This window comes from Falco rusticolus, chromosome 4, assembly GCF_015220075.1.
Source record: "Falco rusticolus isolate bFalRus1 chromosome 4, bFalRus1.pri, whole genome shotgun sequence".
NCBI lineage: Eukaryota > Metazoa > Chordata > Aves > Falconiformes > Falconidae > Falco > Falco rusticolus.
The window spans coordinates 1,264,072-1,286,440 of record NC_051190.1 but is presented as its reverse complement, the minus strand read 5'-3'; the positions used below and the strand labels follow the sequence as shown (position 1 = coordinate 1,286,440).

At 51.8% G+C, this 22,369-nt stretch overlaps 1 protein-coding gene across 2 annotated transcripts; it reads right to left on the bottom strand.

Moving 5' to 3' along the window:
• Positions 1-1,695: 1,695 nt before the first annotated feature.
• On the bottom strand, positions 1,696-22,367 carry LOC119147112 (TRAF interacting protein). Of its 2 annotated transcripts, XM_037385694.1 has the most exons (16): positions 22,169-22,330; positions 21,101-21,134; positions 20,965-21,022; positions 19,648-19,731; positions 15,463-15,502; positions 12,729-12,856; positions 9,920-10,014; positions 9,197-9,310; positions 8,167-8,254; positions 6,492-6,581; positions 6,187-6,275; positions 5,290-5,445; positions 5,041-5,089; positions 4,377-4,502; positions 3,776-3,826; positions 1,696-2,958 (listed from the first exon to the last, which is right to left on the bottom strand). In XM_037385694.1, the coding sequence occupies exons 1-16, from the start codon at positions 22,218-22,220 to the stop codon at positions 2,830-2,832; spliced, it is 1,383 nt and encodes a 460-aa protein (XP_037241591.1). In that variant the 5' UTR covers positions 22,221-22,330; the 3' UTR covers positions 1,696-2,829. The 2 variants fall into 2 exon arrangements, with proteins under 2 accessions (XP_037241591.1, XP_037241590.1); XM_037385693.1 differs by lacking the exon at positions 21,101-21,134 and having other exon boundaries at positions 22,169-22,367.
• Positions 22,368-22,369: the final 2 nt, after the last annotated feature.

Genomic DNA, 22,369 nt, shown 5'->3' with positions numbered 1-22,369 from the left:
CCGCGGCATGAAGCATGACATGGGGCAGCAGCTTCCAAGGAGCAGAAACCATCAACAAGCAGGAGCGAGGGTCTGCGCCTGGGGCAGGGGCGGTAACACAGAGCAGAACCTGCTCAGAAACAGCCCCCACAGCAGGAGAAAGCAGAAGAGTGTGGGGGGGGGGGGGGTGGAAGGGGAGCAGGACTGACAAGATGGCTGGAACAGGAAAAAAAAAAAGAAAGTTCTATTTTAGGATTTTAGGGGGTTTTGTTGGGTTTTTTTTCCTGGGGTGTGTGTGCATCCCCAGCCACAGGAAACTCAAACCACCCACCCACAGCCCAGCAGAGGGTGGGCAGCCACCAGCCAGCCGCAGCCCCCACCCCGGCAGTGCCCAGCCCTGCCCCAGCTTAAACCTGCCCTGCAGCCAAAGCCTTGGCAAGCAGCTCAGGTGGAAAACGCTGCCCAGGCACGCAGCAGGCACAGCCAGTGCCAAGCGACACCAAAATGAAGGTCCTTTGCTCACTGCAGCCAGAGCAGGGGGACTTTTTGGCCCAGGGTGAGTTTCTTTTCAAATAGAAATCCGATTAAAGCAACAGGGAGCAACAGGTGCAGCAGCCAGGTGAGAGATGCCAGCTCGGTTCCCGCAGGCACTGCTGGCTGGGCTGGGAGGGCCACGGCCAGGGGCTGAGCTCTGCAGGCAGGCTGGAGCTGAGCAGCGGACAGACTGGCTTGATCAGGTACAAATCATGGAATCATTTAGGTTGGAAAAGACCTTTGAGATCACCAAGGCCAGCCATTAACCCAGCAGTGCCCAGCCCACCACTAAACCACGTTCCTCAGCACCACATCTCTGTGTCTTTTAAACACCTCCAGGGACGGTGACTCCACCGACCTCCCCGGGCAGCCTGTTCCCATCTTGACCACCCTTTCCATGAAGAAATTTTTCCTAATATCCAATCTAAACCTCCCCTGGTGCAACTTGAGGCTGTTTCCTCTTGTCCTGTCACTTGTCACCTGGGAGAAGAGAGTGACACGCACACACACTGTCCCCTGGCTCTGCAGGTCCCCAAAGCCCTGCTCAGTCCCCTACTGCAGGCTGGACCAGCTCTACCCTTACAGACAGGCACACCACCAGCTCTCCAGAACAACACAGATGCCCACCTCCCTCATGAGCCACACCCCCAGATCTTCACCGCTGCATTCTTAAGAGGCTCTCCCGGAACTTGCTTCAGGCCACAGAGATCTAGAGCAAGCCTGTCACTTTTTTTTTTTTTTTTTTTTTTTTTTAAACACACACACGGAGTATACCTACCTTGAGGTGACAGGGACACTATGCAAGAGGGTCCGTAAAAGGCTCAATCCATTCTCTTCTCCTTCATTAACTCTGCTTAAGTTCCCCCTCCTTCCTCCACCCCCCCCCAAGCTTGTTCCCCAGTCCCTGAACCCTCCTCTCCTGCTCCTCCACCGTGATGTTCAGCAGCGATGCAGGAAAGACACAGCTCATGCTCCACTGGCATTTGCTACCTTCGCCGCCCTGGAGTTTGGCATCACCTTCATCATGGCTTCACCCCACTGCAGCCCTGTGGTGCTTAGAAAGGGCCTGTGCCCCAAGAGCTGGCAGCAAGGGCTCAGACGGGTCAGACACATCCATCGCCCCACGCTCAGCACTCCACCCTGAGCTGCAACAGGGAGGAAAACACTCAGAAGCCAGTCACATTAACAAGCGTGCACAACAGTATTTTATTCCCCAAAGACATGTTTTTAGCCAGTCCAGGTACCGAGGCTGGCAGCCTGAAGCGGCTGGAAATAGGAAACTGAGTGCTACAGCAAAGCACCTCACCAAGTCTGTTCCTTACAGTCTGAACAGTTGTGGGGCCAGAGGGGACCTCCTGATGTCTCCAAGTTGAAGAACCCCAGACAGGTTCAGCCCCATCAGCCTCCCCCTCCCCTGAAGGGAGCCATTCTTCAGCACTTCAGGCCATTCCAAACCCTCCAGTCACTAAGCAGACCAGTTAAAACACAGCAAAAATCCCTACAATCTCATTTTAAAAACCCAGAAATTCATAAACAAGTTTCACTCCAACACTTGCCAAGAACAGAGAGGACATCAGCACACCGATCTCCCCATTTCCAAAGTAGGGCAGGGGGTCACCCCCAACACCCTCCTCCCCAGATCAACAATTTTGGTGCCAAGTCTGCAAAAATGAAGTGGACTGCATGGCCCAGACCAGGGCAAGGCAGGACATCTGCCAGGCTTGCCTGGGGGTCTCCCCAGCCCAAGCACGCCTGCAGCAGAGGGGAGGCTTCAATTTGACTGTGAATACACAGCCACACCGCAGCAACACTGGCCAGCGCTGCTCTGCCCTCTGCACACTTCTTGCTCCGGGAAGCTCTTGGAACTGTTTACACCAGGCACAGAGCTGGTCCAGGTTTCTTCTCCCAGTTCTTGCTCCAGACTGACGTCCCAGACAGTCTTCCCACACATCTAGCTTGCAGCTGCATCCAAGAAGTGCACTTCCACTTTATGTCAGAGCACCCAACAGCAGCAACAACTGTAGAGCTCCAAGCAGGCCAAAAGATGAGAAAACCCCTGTTTATTCTCTCTGAAAATAGGAGGAAGGAGGAGTAAATGAGGAGGGTCAGTCAGTCCAAGCTTGGTCTCCTGTCAGCTTGCTGCCAAGCCAGGATTCTCCACAGGGCAACATCTCGCCCAGAACGTGGCATCTATGCTTTGCAAATAATAGACCCCTGCACAGCAGCGGTTGCGCATTGCTTCGTGCCAGGGTCTGGGCAAGCGTGCCCTGCCCTGTGGCCACCCTGCCCCGCTACCCCCCATGAAGGCAGGGGCGCTCAGTGCAGGAAACTGTCCAGTCTGGCTTGACTGCTGCTGGAGGAGGATGCAGAGGGAACTGCAGACACCAGCCTGGAGACCTTCTTCTTGCTCCTCACTGCTAACGGACGGATTTCTGCCAGGTTTGTCTGGAAATAAAACTGTCAAGGGAAGTACAGACCAATGCCCTGGGGACACAAGTGATCCAATACCTGCCGCACACTAGCCTGAACTAGACCTGGGACCCCGCCATACACCTGTACCCAAAGAAAAACTCCCTGCAGGACAGGCGGGACTTTGCCCCCTGCTCACAGCAGTTCAGGCATGCTCCTGTCTCACGACTCAAGGAATGCTTCCCACTTCTGTGCTACCACCCTGCACACAAAACAGCATTTAAGCATATCTATTAGATCTTCAGGTCCTACCCAGCATATCAGAGTTGGGGAAAGGCACAGCAGCCAGTCTGCAGCCTCCCAGGGCACGGCAACACCAAAGGAAGCGCAGCCCCCCCACCCGCTGCATGAGCTCAGCCCAGCCGCTCCTCACCTCCTGCAGGGCTGCCTACCAGGACAGACACGGCACAGCAGCAGCATCCCGCAGGAATGAAGGCTTCAGCTGCATGGGCTGCCCAGCACAAGTCCAGGAAGAGGCTGTGCCACGTTGCTGCTCAGAGATCCCAAGGGCACAGGCAGCCCCTGCACATTGTACAGATTTCTAGTCAATACGCTCCTCTGAATAAGCCGTCTCCAATAATGCTCTCAGAAGTTCAGGTTCTTGATGGCTTTGCTAAGCTCAGACTTACTCAGTCAGCTAGAGATAAATCTGATGGTTCCTTGAGGGTCCTAGCTCATTTTTTGTTGACTGGGGGGGCAGGACTGCCCAGGATGGCTGAGACTGAAGAGGAGGAACAGAGGTGAGGTCCCCCACGGCATTACTACTGCCATGTGAGCTGCAGTAAAAGGATACAGGCTGTATGAACTTTGTTCTGCCTCCCAAGCCATCATATCCGATCCTCACCTAGGAGGGAGAAAGAAATGAGTCTGCAGCATCAGCAGCACAGGGCCTTGGCTACCTCTCTTCATGTTGGTTATGGGGAAGGGGGAGCCTTGCAGGCCACAGCTTCTGGGGAGGGGTTACAAGCACCTGCAAACACTCAGCACTTGTGCTAAGCCATCACCTTTGGAAAAAGACAGACCCAAGGTTATTAATAAAGTTTGGGTGTCTTGGGCACTTTCTGAATTAAGGTGAGCCTTCCAAGCCACAGCAAGGCTTAGGGTTTTGTCACCGGGACAGAGGAATAGAAGGAAAACACCCAAAGCTCCAAGGAGGTGCAGGAATGTGACATGGAGGGCCATTTAGTCTGCTGCCAGGAAGGGAATGAGCATCTGTCATCCCTGGAGCTCTGCAGGACTGGAAAGTAGCCAGGTTGTGCTCCAAGATTTATTTTCAACACACTGTTATGTGGCAAGGTAAAAGCCTTGTTTGCTTCCTCCTGTAGGGTCACTTCAGGACAGAGGTGTGCAGTGCCAGCCCTTGACATGCTCACCAACTGGACAGTCATACTTACAGTGCCCATGTTCTTGTGGGAACCCAGCAAGCTACCCAAAGATGGCTTCTTTGAGGGAACAGAGTTCCTGATGAATGCTGGCAAGAGTCCTTTAAAAGTATCATCCTCCAGATCATCCTCCCAGTTCTGTCCCACAAAATAATGAGAAAAGCCCTTTAACCAGCATGATCTCCCGAAATTAGTCCACACACAGGGAGCACTAATAATGCAGACAGCTATTTAGGGTAATGGTTACTGCTGCACCACATGTCAGGCCAAAGAACAGAAGCTTTAGACTTCCCGTGTGGCTCATGTGGAACAGCACCTGGGAGGCAGGACACTGCACCCAGCGAGGCGGGGAGAACAGCCCCCTTCGCTGACCCCACAGCCCTTGTGGTCAGCCCCACACTGCATTTGCCAAGCACATCTGAGGCAGGATAATCAGCAAGAAGCATGTGGATCCCCACCCTCCCTCTCCTGCCCAATTCCAAGAGGCCTGAGGCAGCAATACAGCGTTTCAGGAGACTGACAAGCAAAGCACTTTGAAGCATGCACTGTGGTTCTACAGATGGGCCGGTCTACAGTCACAGCGTCTCCTACATGGAGAAAACGGGTCCTTTATTCCAAGCCTATTAACAGGAGGGTCAAAGAGGCAATACAGAAAAATCAAGATTAGCCCTTTTACCTCCACTGTTTTCTTCAGAACTTTCTTCGCCAGGTTTACCACAGGAGGCCTGTAAGAAGCCCAAGGAGCAAGTCAGCAGAGATTTATTCTTCAAGTGGCACTGGCAAGGACATACAAGGCCAAGCAAATGACGACAAAGCTTGCCGCACGACATCAGACAGCTGGAGAGCTATCTGATCTCACACAGCAACTTCCAAAGCAGCAAGACTTTGATCTCCTTTAGAAGCAGAAAGAGGAGGGAAAACTCACGGCTTTTTATCCAGCTTCTGCCTTTTTGCAGGGTTGAAGAGAGATCTGCAGGGCTGGTGTTCAGGGGTGTCCACATCAAAAGTAGCATCTAGATCGATCTCATCGCTGTTGGCTGGGCAATGGAGCTTCGGCTGTTGCAGTTCCACGGGAGCGGGGCTGCAAGGCCATGTAAAGCATCAGCCACCAGGACACCAGTGCCTGCCACCCAGCAGACAGGAGGAAGACAGAGCTGCACGCTACACTGCTTGAGTTGAAAGACAGCAGCAGGACCAGGATCAGAGCCTCGTCCTGCTTACAAGTCAAAGAAAGGACAAGGCGAGTCCCAGAATTTATAGTCAGTGTCCCAAACTCCTGTTCACCCTTAAATGGACTGTGCTATAACAGCAGCACCGAGAGCCCAGGGAAACACACTGGCGTACTGCTGCTCTGTGTACACAACGCAGCTTACTGTACTGGGGTAATAGCACAGGCTCCTCATAAGAAACAGCCTAAAACAAAAATGTAAGAGATGCCATTTTTCAGGCAAAGTTCCTCTGCCTGGGTAAGATCTCCAGTCCCTGCACACCAGGGCACGCTCACTGGAAGGCCAACTCTGCGGCAACCAGAAGAGCAGCTTTAGGGATATTTCACTGGCAGGACATAGCAACAAAGAGTTCATCAAAACCTAGCCCATTCTTCCACCCCGTCCTGACCCAAACCCTCCAAAACGCACACTTTTTCCAGTTAAATGAAACACCACCTTGTCAGCAACAAGAAAAAACACCAAAATAGGGGTCAACTTGCAAAACGTCCCTGCCAGAGTAGCACGTCTCTGCTTCCCCAGCTAACTAAACTGTCAAACCTTTGGACCTGCCATCTCCCATCCTTGGCCTGTACCCAAGGATGCACTTCACTAACCTTTCAAAGACTAGTCGACTGAGTGTCTCTCTGGTTACGGATGGGACCTTCAGAGTATCCTGCAGGATGTCTATCTTCTTCTTCAAACTCTGGAGGGAAAAGGAAAAGCAGACAGTGAGAAAAGGAAAGATTCAGTAGCAGATACTTTGCCCTTTTTCCGTAATTCTGCATCAGGTGGAGCAAATGAGAGGTAAGGTGGGCTGGGTAACCTAGTCACTGAGCAAAAGCCAGCATAACACCTGGCTTTGCAGCTGCAGGCCATGGCCAGCTGCCAGTTACTGCAGACTGAGGAATGATATTCTCACCAAGATCTCCTTGTCTGCATTCTTCAGATCCTTCTGGGTGCTTTTTAACTCGTCTTTTGTCTTGTCCAACTCTGAAAATGTTTTCTGCAACTGTAGAATAACCCCCCCCCCAAAACAGAAGATTGCTGGTTACAACACGTAGGTAAGGGAGACTGCAGATCCCCTGTGAGAGCAGTGTGCTCTGCAGCACATGCTGCTTCCCCTGTTTATGGGCTCAACTTTCCTGTGGCAGTCTGATCAACCTCTCCCGTATCAGAGCAGCAGAATGCCTACCCATTTCTTCAAGCTGCCTGCAGAGGGATCTCCAGGGCTGCTTGCCCAACACAAACCTTCTTACAGCATTTCCCGAGCATTTTCGCCTGATGGCGACAGCTCTTCCCTGCTCTAACGCTTGGTGGCCGCATTCTGAATTACTGCAGAGTAATTCGGACACACCAGAGCATGGGAATTACAAACCACAGGCTGGAGGATGGTTGTGCATCAGCAATACTGGCACATGGACAAGGCTGATTAAGCCTGATTCAACAGGGAAGCATGCCAGGAGCAGGGGTTGAGAAGTGGACTGCTACCACATCAGAGACTTTTGTGGGCTCAGGAGCCCGGGCCAGCCCACAGTGTGTCGGTACAGTCAGCTCTCATCAGCCAAGCCCAGAGCCAAGTGCACTGACTCGCACCCTCCTGACCCAAGCTGGTGACTGCAGCTTGGCACTGACTCAGCCAGGAGCAGCCCGATTCCAGCAGCAGCACTTCACATAGGGGGTTAACTTCCTGAGGGAGCAACACAGCAGAACCTCCTTCTCCATTTGAGAGGACCACAACAGGTATGTATGTCCCAGTAACAAAAATAGGCCAGATCCACCAATCCACCCGCAGTCTCTCACTTTGTGAGCTTAGATGTGGGGATGCCCCAGGGAGCACCTGTGCCTTGGAGAGCAAGGCTACACACACACGCTTTTCATGGGAACTTGCTACCAGAACTGACAGAAATCAACTCCTGACCTCAGCCAACAGACCCCAGCCAGGCCTGGAGCAGGGGGAGCATAGCAAGAGAGACATGCCAGCAGCTCCCAGCCCTGTGCCAGGCCAGGACCAGCCTAGGCAGGCTCTGTGCAGAGCCACCTGTGTGTCCTCACCACAGTTTGGGAACTTCTGCCTGGGCACAGCATCATGTGGGAGCCCTGGCCCAGTTCAGTTGGCTGAAGGCACATGGCTGGGTGCGACTGTGGCCATGCCAAGCTAGGGCTAAGCCCTGCTCAACTGCTACTGGCTCCAAGCCCCTTCCCAACTTTCCTAGGGGCCAGATTCTGCAGCAGGAGAGGCTGTCACCAAGTGCTCAGCAGCGTGGCAGGATGAAGTGCTGCTTTCAGAACCCAGTGGAAGCAGCATAGCACCTGCGTGCTGCTGCCTTCCACTCCAGGCTCCCTGCCAAACGCTGGCTGGCTCTGCACATGCTGCCCCACCAGTGTCCCCAGACAATGCACTCCTGACAACAGCCCAGGAGCTGCTCACTCACTGCAGCATCACACCCTGACCTAGAAACCCCAGCCTGACACTTCCACACAACCTGCACCACTCAGGTAGTGAAGGAGATCACCACAGAAGGCTTGGTCCACAGTTATTGACAGGGATCTACAGACCAGACATCACCCTGGCACAACTCACACTCCCCCTTAACCTTGTTATTGACAGAAAACAGCTCCTTCTTCAGCTTCTCTGTCATCTCACTAGAGATCTTCCGAGCCTCCTTCAAGTTTTCATATTCCCTGCAAAGAGATGAAAGAGTCATGCTGTTTATGAGGGGATTGAGCTAGAACTTCTCAGAGACAAGCCAAGACCCTTAATTTGAAGCTCTGCAACTGCAGAGCCACCAGAGAAAACCCAGGAGACACAACGCCCGTTAGGGAGCAGAGCTGAGTGCACCAACACTGACCAGCAGCGCGTCAAACATACCGCTACACCGCAGGGGAGAAAAAAGGCTGCATGGGATACCATGCTGGAGACCAGGGCCTGCACAGATGTCACCAGCAAAATGGAAACCAAGTCCAGAGACATTTCAGTTGCCAGTGGAAGAGACAGACAGACAACAGAGCAGCCTGCATGCTGGCAGCAAATGGGGGACTTTGCTTTAAGTGACTTTTCAGAGATTTCACATTATTGGCCACGCACATTCATTCCCAATTACACCACAGGGACACTTGCCTCATTACAGCTTTGTATCAAAGCTGCAATTATTCAGCTGCCATCAGACCAGACCCAAAAAATCTGTGGTTTTGCCCAGCAGGACCAGATGGATTTCCAGGTAGGGGAGGGCAGCACGGCAGATTTGCCTTGCCAGAGAGCACTTGAGGCCACAGCTGCACAGTGCAATGCAGCAGAGGGTGCGACCCAGAGCCCCTCATCCACCCATTTCCCCTCAGGTGCGAGAGGGGAACGGAGGGAATAATAGTCATCACCTCATAAGTGCACTGACAACTCTGGAGACAGTTCCCATGGTGACATGCATGTCACTACAGTGACAACAGGAACAGTTCAGTGTGACAGGCTCCAATCTAGGTCCCCAGGATCCGTCAGTCAAAACTCAGTGGAGGCCCAAATAGGTGGCGAGAGCCCTGCAGAACCTGTGTGTCCACCAGTATTTGCAGAAGATTCTCCCTGGGCCCACCCAGGGCAGCACAGGCCAGCTGTGTCAAGCCTGCAGCACCTACTTTTTCAGTGAGACACAGTAGATTGCAAGCTGTTCCACGGCTGCTTGCCCGACTCCCATCTCTCTGATCATCTCCTCCACTTCAGGGCGCTGGCTCTGAAGCAACAGCTCAATCCTGCACAAAAAAACCAAAAGTACCCTCTGCTCATGAGTCACAAACAGAGCTGAGAAAGAGACCGGAGCCCTGCTTCCCCCCCAAGGAGCCAGTGCAGCCCAAGCTCCTGCTGTGGGCACTCCAGATGTCACGGGGGAAAGAGACAACTGCCCCACCACAAGCAGAACTTTTTGCTAGGGACAGCAGCACTATACGGACACACTAGAGAAGGGGCAGCGGTACACACGTACTGCACAAAGGGTTGAGGCCCCAGCTCTTGGGCCCTACAGCCCTGTGGCTGACTGCACTCCTGGGCTGGGGTTCTGCCCCAGCACCCTCCAGTAACAGGACTGGCATGCACCATGCTCAGAGCACTAGAGGTAAGGCCAGTCTGCACAGTACCATGCCTTGTTGCTGTCTGGCGAGAGCACCCACCTGGAAGCACAGCAGGGGCAAGAGTACAGACAGGCAACGGCAGGCCTGCTAATGCAGCAGTTTCCAGCCTTATGGGGTAAGATGACCCAGCATGTGGAGGTGGATGCTCCAGCAGGCACAGCAGGACCCCCGCCCCAAGGAGGGGAGAGGCTGCATGCCCAGCTTACAAAGCCCAGGGAAAGCCTCGGATCTCACCGCTCCATGGTTCTCAGCTTGTTTCGCAGACGGCGGGCCTCTTCCTTTGAACTTCTGTTATCCTCCTGCTGCTGCTCCAGGAATTTCATCTGCTTCTGCAGAGAAGCAAGCGCACACAGACTGTTAGGAAGGCTCCAGGGATTGTTAGTGAAACATCCTGGCTTATGCGCACTGCGGGCAGCTGGGAGCATACACTGGTTCTTAATGCTATCACCACCTCAGCAGCCCAGGATTATGGAGAGTTTAGCTCCCTCCCTGCTGCACCCCTAGGTCTGCTCCTTGCAAGCGCAGCAGGGTCTCAGGGCTAACGGCACAACAAGTCTGGCACTGAAACTGCATCGTAGCCTCCTTTCTGCTGGGAGTGTTTGTGGGGCTGCGCAATATCCCCTGCACAGCGACAATTTGTTTTTCAAAAGCAAAGGAGACCACAGCAAGCAAACCTTGCTATTGCTTTCTCCTCCCTGCACAGCTGATCCCTTTGCTTCAGCCTCCCAGCTCTCCTTGCCATGAGCTGCTTAAAGCGTAAATAGGAATGCAGAGTGGGTCTCTTCTGGGAGACCTCAGCCAGACCGAACACCCACTCAGGCACTTCTCTCACCTGCCTGGAGAGGCTGCAAACCTATCGCAGCCATCACCTTTCCAGGCTTTCCAGTAGCAGGCAGCAGTAACAGAGAGCTGGAAAAAGCACAGCTCTGCAGTGTGGCAGGGGATAGGGGAAAGCTAGCCTGAATTAAGCATTGTTCCAACACACCTGCATTGTCTAGGTTTGTGTGTGCCTGGGCACCTCACACAGCGCCCTCAAAAAGCTCTAGGCCTGGTTTCAGCATGATGCTGACTCCAGGGAGAGTCCTGGCAAAAACCATCGCCTTGTAAAGCTCCCTTCCACAACAGAAGTTAAGGATTTTATCTGCTTCCTGCCACAGAAACCAAACAGCTGTGAAACTGCTGCAACTTTGCAGAGGGACAGTGTTGCAGGCTCACATGTTACTCTTAAGCAGAGCCCATCTTCGGCTGTTCCTAACCAGAGCTTTCTCCACTTCAGATCCCCAAAGCGGTGTTCTGTGCCAGGTTGGAGCAGAGTCCCCAGCCTCAGCCAGCCTGAAATGGCAGCAGACTCTCACGCGAAGGTTCAGCCACAGCTGACAGTGCTAGCAGAAGACAGGAACGGCTCGCAGCCTGTGGGCTTGACCTGCGTCACAGTTAGTTAAGCCTGTATTTCCACTGCAGAAGTTTAGTGCTTTAGTATTTAATGATGCAGTATAAGACAGTGCTTGGCATTCAGCTGGGAAACCCTGTACACCACAGAAGAGATACCTCCAGGACCCTAATCCTCCAGCCCTACCCAGCTTTCATTAAAAGGACTTAAGCATACACAGAGAGTTTTGCAACAGGCAAGATAAACACAGAGCCTCCTCCTGAGCTGCCAAGGCAGGAAAGCCAAGCACAGAGATGTCAAGTTGAGCAGCAAGAACCAGCTTCCACTGTCACAACTGTTTCTGCAGAAGTAAGCAGCATCATTAAGTATCCTGCTACTGGTATACCCAGGATCATCTCTGACATGGCCCAGACCCTGGCTGCCTTTACACCCAGGCAGATTAGATATAATCCCACAGTCAAAAACAAAAAAAGTTGTGCTGGCTCACAGCAAGGCCTGTCTGGCATTAATTCCGTACTGTATCCGTCCTTCTGCCCTGTGACAGCACCACATTGCTAGTGCCAGGCAGACCTCCCAGACTGGTTCCTCCCAGCTGCATACAGGTGGCACAGAACAAGACAACCCCGTGACCCATCTGCAAGCTCTCCCTGGGCCACTTGGCCTTGCAGGTCAAGGAACATGGCGCAGTTTAGGCTATTGGGTCAGACCCATACTCCAAGGGGTGGAGATCTTGGGAAGGGCAGTTGACCCTACCCTGCCTTTCAGCCTGCAGGTCACAACCCCACCTTCTTGTGACAGGCACATCACCTTCACACAGCAGAGACTGTCCAGCCCAGCACCAAGGTGAAGTCGCTACACTCACTACAAGACATCCCAACAAAGGGGCTCCTGCCATTACTCTCTTCCATTTGCTGTTTACGCAGAGTACATGACTAGACACTGAGTCACTGCATGCTGAAACACAACAGGAATATTTGATCCCTGGACTTCACACATTACTAACCTAACTGAAGGAAAGCCCTGGCAACAGAACAGAGGCAGGAGAGTTAGCTGGATCAAATCCCACTCAGCTGCAACTCCCCCTCCATGTATTTCAGTTTGATTTCTCCTCCAATCAAACTAAGAAGCTAATTTTCCTTGAATCCCGCCTGGCCTAAATCCATTTCAGAAGAACATTCTACCACAGGGAGCCAGTGTTTCAGCAATGGGGCACTGGGGCCGGTTCCCTCACTCTGTTCATGCTGCTACCTTTATGATCAGCACTGCCACTTCATTAGCAAGGCTCAGCCAGCATCTCCCAGGCTGGGCTGGCATCTCTCCCACACCATGGCCACCTCTGCTTTGAGCACATCGCCACTTTATGCAAACCCCAGGCTTGGCTTTTAGGCCTCTGAACCACCCCTGGGTGGAGAGCACTCAGGACCCCAAGACCAGCAACACTACTTGCTTTGGATTAATAAAATCAAAATGAAAGCCCAGTTCCGCTGCCCTCCTGTCATTCAGGGATCAAGGAGACACGTGTCTTGAGGCACTAGATCCAAAATCCCACCAGCACAATCTCTTTATTAGCAGGGCCTGCAGAGATCTCCAAAAAAACCTAACATGACTGTGCAATGGTTAGTGCTGAAGTCCTGCCGGGGACAGGAAAGGTACCTTGAGAGAGGAGCACAGCATTTCTGTCTCTCCCAGCACCTTCTGGAGCGACTCTATTGTGGCATTGCGTATATCCAGAGTCTCCCTCAGCCCATTCACAACAGCCTGGCATTCCCGCTTTTCTTTCTCTGGAAAAGAAAAAGAGAAAAAGGTCACAGCCCAGTAACCCAGACTGCAGCTGCCCCACAGCAGCAGGAGCACAACAGAGACTGCTTGCAGTCTCAGGCTCCAGGCTGCTAGGAGCTGGCCATTCCAGTAGAGAGCCATTTCCCTAAGTGCTGCCTGCACCAGGGTCTGTACTGAGCAATTGCTTCTCCCAGTGTCAGCAGGCTTCAAGATTTTCCTTACTAAAGATAAAAGTTCCCTTTAAATAGCTTTCCAGTGCCAGCCCTGCTAGCATTAAGCTGATACATCTTAACTCTTGCGTGCTCTCAAAGCCAGGCTTACACAAGGAAAACATTTCTTTTGAGTTACACCAAGCTGTCACAGAGCTAAAGAGCAGAGCCCTGAGCCCACCCTCTCCACATGGAGCTTTACGCGCCACAAAGCCCTTTAAGGGCCATTGGGCAGCTCTGTACAGCAGTCCACCATGTTGCCGCACCCACCCTACCAGGGCAACTACGTCAAAGGGCAAGAAGCAGTAAAGCAGAGCTCTGCTCAGCACTGGGTACTTCACAGGACATGCAACAGCTTAAGTAGATTCCCCGGAGTGCCTACTTTCTGCAAAAAGTCACAAAACCTTTGAGTCCTACTGCCCCTCCCCAGGCAGGCAATCTAGGGAAAAAGCACATGCCTCTGACCACGAGAGAGAGAAGGTGGTGGAAAACAAAACTGTATTTCAATTTGTTTCATCAAGACAAGGAAAGAATAGCTCACAAAGCAACCACCGTCAGTAGCTGACAGACCTAAGCAGGGAACAGCCAGCATCACCGGAAAGCTCAAAGCAGTTGGGCAATGAGAGAAAGCAACAACTCCTCTGTCTAACCCTGCCCAAAGTAGGGTGGAGTCTTCAGCTCTTCGTCTTCTGTCTTTGCTAACATCATCCGCGGCTCCAGCCTGGCAAGAGTGGAGAGCCAGTCACTGCCTCTCCAAAAAGCTGCTTCTCCTTGCAAGCAACCCAGTTTCAAATTGTGCCACCACATCCCATGGAAGCATGACCTGCAGTGCAACTTCACTGCTTGATCAGACAGCAAGAGAGCCACGTGGGACTGGGGAAGGAGAGAGGAACATATCCCAGCAGCACGCAGGTGGCTAGGGAAACACTTCTTTCTTAGCAAGGCATTTTTTCTCCATTGATCTGAAAACCCTTCCTCACCAGAGATAGCACAGCCTGGAGACACTCCCCTGCATTTGCAGGGACTCCACATCCACCAAAAGAGCTAGGGCTTCCCCCTCCTCCGTTCCCAGCTGCCCAGAGGCAGATGGCAGGAGTCAAACCTCCCCATGCTGCAGGAATGAGTTTTCAGCTCATTCAGAGTGCCTCCCACAGTGCCTGCTGGGTCTGCTTGGAGCTCAGCACCTCTAGAGCCATTTGCAAGCTGATCAGAAACTGGCAATTACGCAGCTCCTCTACAGCACACAGCACAGAGCACATCTTTAAGTGAAGAATTTATACACAAGAACCACCAGAGAGCAGAGTGCCCACAGCAAAAGAGGCAGGAGGTGGGAAGGAGCTTCTTATTTCCAATATGAAAAGAGAATGGGACAGGGAATGTCGAATCCAACCTCTACTCACCAGAAGCCGAGATTATGAGCAGGCCTTCGAGCAGTTTTTCTTGGATAACATTCTAGCAAGAATCCCAGCCACCTTCCCCAGAAGATCTGGCTCTCTACCAAGCCACTAAACTCAACCAAGCTGGCAAGAGAACAGGCCTCAGAATAGAGACGTGCAGACCATCCAGTTCTGCTCTCAGGCTAAGGACTGAATCCTCAATCTACTGGCTATTCATGTCTGTCTCGTGCACGCAAGGAAGGCAGAGGAAAGACAACTCTCGGGGCGTGGGTGAGCCCCCAGCATTCTTTAAAGATTTTTTTTTTCCTCCTTCTGCTAGTGTGTCTTTGGATTTCTGTCACTCAGACTGACATTTTCCTTTTGCTGCTCATGACTCATGTTCTGATGACAGGCTGCCTACAGACGATGCTTAAAACCCATCGACAAGTCTCCAGGGCTTTTGCTTTTCCTGCCTCCCTCAAACATCCTCTAAAATTAAAGATGGGAAAATGGAAGTGCACACACTGAACTCTGTCTGCTCTTCACACCACACATGTGGCACTGCAACAGCCAAACAAATCCAAAGCCTTCCCACTGCTGCTTTGGGCATCACTTTTACCCCCTCAGCTGTTACAGAGAACAAGCCTTTGCCATATGCAGCTGTGAGTTTCCCAGTGAGCAAACCAAGGGTTCTGCTATCAGCAAGCCTGCTCCAGATATAGCTGTGCTACAATTCTTGTGATTAGGAAGAGGGGCAAAAAAAATTGCATATATGTCTCTAAACTCGCAGCGAGCTCCCCAGTGATGGCAGAGATGGACCAGGCCGCGGACTCTGGCTGTCATCCAAGCTTTGTACAGCTCTCACCTCAGAAAAAGCTCTGAAGTAGCTGCTCCACCTAAACAGTGTGCGGCCTGCACCATGCCCTCAGCTTCAGAGAGGGGTGGGCTCTGCACACAGGGGCTCCTCAGGGCTGGGCAAGCCACTTAGCACAGGCAGATCCCTCGTGGGCAGCTGGAACTCACCTTTCATGGAGAGCTGAGCCTTCACCTTGTCCAGTTCATTCTGAAACACAACACAGAAAATCCAATTAGAAAATGCCCTGCAGAGGAGCTTTCACCACCAGAACTTAATAGGACCCAAGAGGTTTCTCAGCAGGACATTTGCACCAGCCAGGTGCTAAGAAGGGGGCACGGTAACAGCAGTCCCCAAGCTACAAGCAAGTACCATCACAGGGAACGCAAAGAGCACCTCCAACTGGCATTCTTTAGGAGGAGAAGAGAAGATCGCAGTTTCATCTTAGCCTTGTCAACCTTGTGTTTCTCACACTGTCAGTCATCTTGTTTTAGCTGAATAATTTTGGAAGGCTCTCAGGGAAACACAGGAAATCAGACGGGAACAATTTTTATAATGTTTTACCTAAACAAGGCAATAAGGCAGGGATGCTGCCAGACTAACTGGATTGAGAGTTGCTTTGAACTGAAGTGAACTTTAATTGGGTGCAGGTGGGAGACAGGATGGCATGCCCAAAATACCTGAAAAGGTAAGCAAGCATACAATCAAAAGCCACCAGCAGCATTCTGACAGCCACTGAAGTCACTGCAGTTCAGGATGCTGATACGAGCTAACAGCTCAGTCAAATGGCCATAAACAGATCACCGATAAACCAGTCCATACCATACCAAACTGAGGGTGCATAATGACTCCTGGGTGCCACAAGGGCCCGAGGAACATCAAATGTTTTGAAGGCCTTCATTAAGGATCAGAAAGAAGATCAAAAAGAGGCAGCAAATGCCCCATAGTTTAAATTATAGATAATGAAGTGATATGACTTATGAGCACTGGCAAATAGCCAAAGGAAATGTAGAGAGGCTCCAAAGAGAGTCTATCTATATATATTTTATTCTTTTTTAACACAGCAAGACAGAGAAATATATATCGGAAAGAGTCAACAGAAGATGACTTAAAAAGCTGTGTTACAGAACTGCAGAGGAAAGCACATAACAAGTCAGGCAGGAACTGCAGTGGAATAAAACCACAATAAAATGCCAGCACAGTACTGAAGCAGAGCACACAAATCTGTGCAACTCGGAATGCTACATGCAAATCTGAGCTGAGAATAGCACTACCAGTGACCACGGATCTGACAGGACCAGAGCAAAGCTCCGCTAGTAACAATAAAGGCAGGAAAGAGAATATGGGATGTAAAGCTTGGTAAGCAAAAGGGACTAAACGCAAAGCTTGGCAGAGCTGACTTGGATTTGGCCCCAAGGGCACAACAGCTGGAGGGTTGACATGGAATTAACTCTGCTGCAGGAACTGTTCTGGAGTAGCTTCCTCAGAGTCCTATTCAGGAACGATTAGTGAGCTCACAAGATGTACTAATTAGCATGATAGCAAAGAAATCCCAGGCTACTGTGGGCAGCTATGTAACATTACCTCATTCACCAGCTTAATCTGAAATCCCTCATCCTCCACCACAGCTCCTAAAGGCTGCTCCCAATTTTCAGTCTACTGATAGAAGCTCTGCTCTTGCTGCCAGCCTGACTTACAAGACCACGTTTTTCCAAGATCAAATGAGTATATCCTGACAACAAACAGACAGCTGTCCTCCCAGGTTTCTACCCTCCCCAGCAGGTTTACAGGCAGGAATCATCCTCCTCCTGCCTCTTCACCGAGCTGAGCAAGCCAAAGCCTCCTAGTTTCCTTTGGAAGCAGGGCTCTCTGCCCCCCATACATCACAAGCAACTGGAAGCGTCACATTCCAGGCAGCCTCACCAAGGTGTTACATCCCAAAACTCAAACTTTTCCTGGTCTGGGAACAGCTACACAGAGACTGTCCTGATCACCGAGGACCATCTTTAAGAGCAATACAGGATAAACCCAGGCTCATAACCCAGAAACACTTGGACATGTCACAGCGTTCAGCCTGCGGTCTGCAGCTACTCCAGAGAACCAAGTTCCTTCCAGTATTGCAGTAAAACTGATGCCCGGCGGTGGGAAGCAAAGCAGCCCCAGCACTCCTTTGACCGTAAACATTTCAGAGCAGAAGCAAGAGTGAGGAATAGCACCAAAGACAACTGTTATCCAAAAGTTAATTTGGATAATTCTGCAACAGAAAGAGGTTTCAGATTACGAGGGAGCCCTTCTGACCGCTTACAACTCAGTGCATAAGACTGGTTCTCAGAAGAGCATCCCAACCTTGTCTCTGCAAGACAAGTGGACCACAGCTACACACTGTGCTTTCTAGCACATTGAAGCACACTCCCTTGCTCCAGTACCACCTTTTCATGCCAAAAGGCCAAATGCTGATTTCAGGACATCCGCAGGCTGCACAGATACATCACCAGTTGATTACAAAGCCAAGCACCACTCTACACCCAGGCTCTCAGAGACAGGCAACAAACCCTGCATTTGGGGGCTTTTTCAGGTGAAACCACTTCAGGCAGAGTATGCCAGCAGTTCTTTTCTCAGCCTCTAAAGCATTTAGGGATGGCCCTCCATGAGTTTGCTTTGCTGAACTGCTGCCCAGGCCAGAATCAGGTACCCCACCACAGACAGGACTCCAGTCTAGAGGGACATTAAATCCCACTCATGATGGTCAACCATCTTCTTAAGGTGCCCATGTCCTCCAGAAGGCATGGGCAGCACACAAGGAACTGGTGACAAACCAGCATCAGCCCAGCAGCAACCTGGATCAGTGCATGTGGCAGTAAATACCTGTACAAACCAACCATGCCAATCTACCCAGAAAATAACTTGGTTCTTTCCCACTAGGCAATGAATTCAGCACTCTCGTTAGCAAAGCTGCTCACTCAGCGCTAGGTGTTGCTCAGACAGCCACACAACAAACTTTGTAGGAGCATGATGAATTACCATCAAGCTTGTTGTGCAGGAACAAGCAAGCAGTTCTTCAGCACAGCCTGCCTGGAGTGAAAGGCTGGGGCAACCCATCTCAGATCCTGGGGTGGGGGTGAGGGAATAGAAAGCTTTTCCAGGGCACTTTTCTCCAGTCAACCCATTTCTGAGTCACTCATCTATTTACACTTGTGAGAACAGATCTGAATATGTACTAAAGGCAATGTTTATCTGCTCCAAGCCATTGCTTTGCTTCTACGGCACACAGCCTCAAGTGCCCAGAGATGCTTTTTCATTTCCTCAGCACACATACTTCGGCCTTCAGTTTCTTTATCAGTGGTCTTCAAGAATTACAGTGCTGCTGACATTATAGCCTGGCTTTATTTTAAAAACATATGATACACATATAGCATTGTCATGGCAACTGCTAATTATGGTAATTGCTGCACATGCTGATTCTAAACACAAGAGGGTACAAGCGTCCCATTATACCAAGGTCAAACATTACTTTTTTTTTTTTGGAAAGAGGTAACTCCCAAGACAGAAGGAGCCATACTTCCTCCACACTAAACAAAGGAGAACATGGAACAGCCACTCTGCCAGCATCCCTTCTCACCCCCAGTTCTCCACACCTAAGGGTGGCACTTGGAGATCATCACCCAGCACCCCAGCGCCAGCCAGGATCCCCCGTCAGCAACCCAGCCTCATCACTGTTGGTGCAGCTTCAGGCAGTCCCTTGCCTAATATCCCTTGGGGAACCATGACTTTGCACCACCTTGCCCCATTTCCTTACAGTCTGGGCAAACAAACCTACCTGCACAGAAGTGAGGAGGTGGCACTTCCCCTAAAATCCCCTTCTTTCCAGAGGGGCTAGCAGGGCTCACACACAGCTGCGGCCCAGACACCAGCAGCAAATCGCTGTGTTTGGGATTTTTCCTTCTCCTACCTTTTGGCAAAAGTCTGTAACCTCATCCTCAGGGCTTCAAGACCCAAGGGAGAAGCAGCAGTTGGATTTTTATTTGATGCTGCTTCAGGAGGTTTCCAGGTAAGGTGAGAACCAAAAGGAAGAGCAGTGAAGTAGAGGCGGCTTCTCAACCCACCACCCGAGATCTGGTCAGGGGGAACTCTAAACCACCGCGTGGAAACTTCCTTACAAAAGAGCAGACTAGATAAGGGCCAAGAGGGAGAACAGAGAGAGGCAAGAGACACTTACGTGCTTCAGGTCTGAAAGATGAGCACAGCACAGCGAGCACCAGCTCAGGAAGCAGCTGTTAGCAGAGGACTGGGCAGCCCAGGCCACACTTCCAAGATGCTGAAGCATCACACCATGGAAGAACCACCAGTCAAATTACCTGCAAGGTCTCTGCATCCAGTGCTGTCTGCTCCTCCAGGGCAACATCAAAATACAGCTTATTGATGATGTGTCTTTTGCTGACCTAAACACAGGAGACAGAAGAGGTTGATGGGCACAGATATGGAAATACAACAGATACATGGAAGACAGATGCCAGGCCGTGAAAGGCAAGTCAGATCAGTGCTTGATGTCATTAGTGACGATGCTCTGCTTTGGCTCATCAGCACAGCAGCAGACCCCCCACTCAGTTTTGGAAGCGCGACTCTAGCCAGGCTCCTGAGCCAGAGCAGAAAGATTCAGGCATTTCTGAATCAAGCGCAGTCTGTTCTCTGGCAGCTAAGGCCCAAGCAGCTGACGCTGAGCTAACATGATGCCAAATCCTAAGACAGAAGTACGTGCTGCTTTCTGCAGGCAGAAGGTGCTGTAATTGAATTTGATAGCTCTCCACACCTCCCCCATGCAGTTACAGCTTTGTGTTTTAAGTATTATATACAGTCATGACACCAGCTAATTGCATGGTTACTGCTACATAAGATGTTATTTCGCGATAACTCCATGGTAACCCAGAGATGTAAGAGGCAGTGAAGAACAGAGGGAATCAACAAGTCAGAGAAGGAACAAGGGCCAAGACCTTGAGAGGAAGAAAGAAGCACAAACACAGAACAAGCCCAATCTGCAGCTGGGTAAAAACCTACATTTGAGTGTGAGGCAACATCTCCTGCAGCCACTACACACCAAGACCCAGCGGCAGCATCAAGGCTGGTGATACATGGGACTTCGAAGAACTTCAGCTCCCGATTAAGCCACTGGACCCCCAAGCCTTGGCTTCCTGTCTCAGAAGCAGAACACATCCATCCTTCCTTCCCTCCCCAGCCTTTGCTTTTCTCAGCAAAGGGCCGAGGGCTTCAAAGCAAGGACTCAATTATGTGACCACGTACAGCAGAATGGGCTGTTTACCTGACAGCAAGCAGCAGAGTACTTTAGAAACAAGTTATGTCCCAACTAACCCACTGCAGCCTTTTCTATCATTATGCCAATACTTACTCAGCCTAAAAAAAAAGCCATGAAAACCCAGAACACAGAGAGCAGCAGGGCATTGTCGGACCACCCCTCTGATCAGAAGGGTGGCTGAAAGCAATTCACCCTCTAAGCCTTTGGGGAGAGCCTCAAGTGACAGAAAGATCTCCCTGCTTCATACCATGAGCCTTTCCCTCGTATCACCACAGACCTAGGCCACAGCTCCTCAGTGCCATTTCCAAAGCATCATGCTACAGAAGGGCAGAAATAGAGAGGTGTACGTAGGTGACGGTTTTACCTGGATTCTGCACTGTGGGCAAGTCCGGCTCGGTGCTGTGTCAAACCACTGGATGAGACTAAGAAAGGAAAGGAAAATGTACAGTAAATCTTTAAAATCCAGGAGTACTACTCCCAGGGACCACCCCCCAACTCACCAGAGGACAGCAGGATGTGACTCCTTCTTACAAACTAAAAACAGAAATGCAAACATTTAGTCCAGAGGTGCAGTTAATGGGAACGCTGTGTTCCAGCATGTGCGCTCTACCTTCCTCTCTGAGACAATTCCCAGCTGAATTTAGCATGTGAGCTCATCTTTACCAGGGCAGAGTTTTTACAGAGCTCAGATCTCCCTGGGAGAGAGCCTTTGAACAACTGTAGCTTCTCAGGAGTGAACAGAACCACAGCAGAGGACTCAGCACAAGAGCCGCTATATCAGGGTAACAACAGCTGAGAGATCCCCAGTTTGGTCAGCTTCAAAGGGCGCCACTAACACTGAACACGCATCCGTGGAGCACGGGAGACCAGGCCAGTCTCTGCTCCGAGATGACGAATGCAAGCCTGTCGGGCTCCCCGGGAGAGCTACTAACACATTCTGCAACCAAGCCATCACGTCACACTTCAAACAGTTTATTTTTGGAGCAGGGTAACAATCTGGAGCTGGCAGATAACCTTTGGAAGTTCTCCCTCCTCTGCTGGCTGTTAGAGCAGAGTCAGCCCAAGCTGCTGGTTAAGAGGTGACTGACACACCTGCGAGCTGTGGTCCCTGTCCAAGTTAGTTGGCCACAAAAGCAAATGCCCGCTCCCTCCCCACATGCAGAATTTATTTCCTGAGAAGAATCGTTTCCTTCCAACACAAACACTTGCAAAGCGGTTCCAGCAAAAGCATGAAATTGCCTGGGAGGCTTCAGCCGCAATCTCACACTGCTCCCTCCAGATAAACACCCTGTGTGGGAGCGATCTGCTGGCACCGGCCCTCCCGGAGAAGGGAGGCCACCGGCAGAGCAGCGACAACGCAGCCGAGGCTCCCGCAGCAGCTTCGCGGGTACCTCCGACGCCCCGCTGAGCGGAACTGCCGCCGCTACGACTGCCAAGGTGGGCAGGGCCCCCGCCGGCCGCAGGGAGACCGAGCCGGGCGGGGGCGGAGGCAGCGGGCGCGCAGCGAGCAGCCAAAGACCCTCAGGGGGCGCCGCCACAGCGGGGTCTCCGCGGAACGGGCCGCTCACCAGGCGCAGTGGAAGGTGTGCCCGCACGGCACGGCCGCCACGTCCCGCTCATTGTCGAAGAAGTCGGAGCAGATGGTGCACAGGGCCCGGATAGGCATGGCGGGGCCTCGGCGCCGGTACCGGACCAGCCGCGCGGCGTTGGCCGATTCAAAGCCAGCCGCGCGCCCGCTGCTTCCGGCGCGGCCCGGAAGTGACCTCACG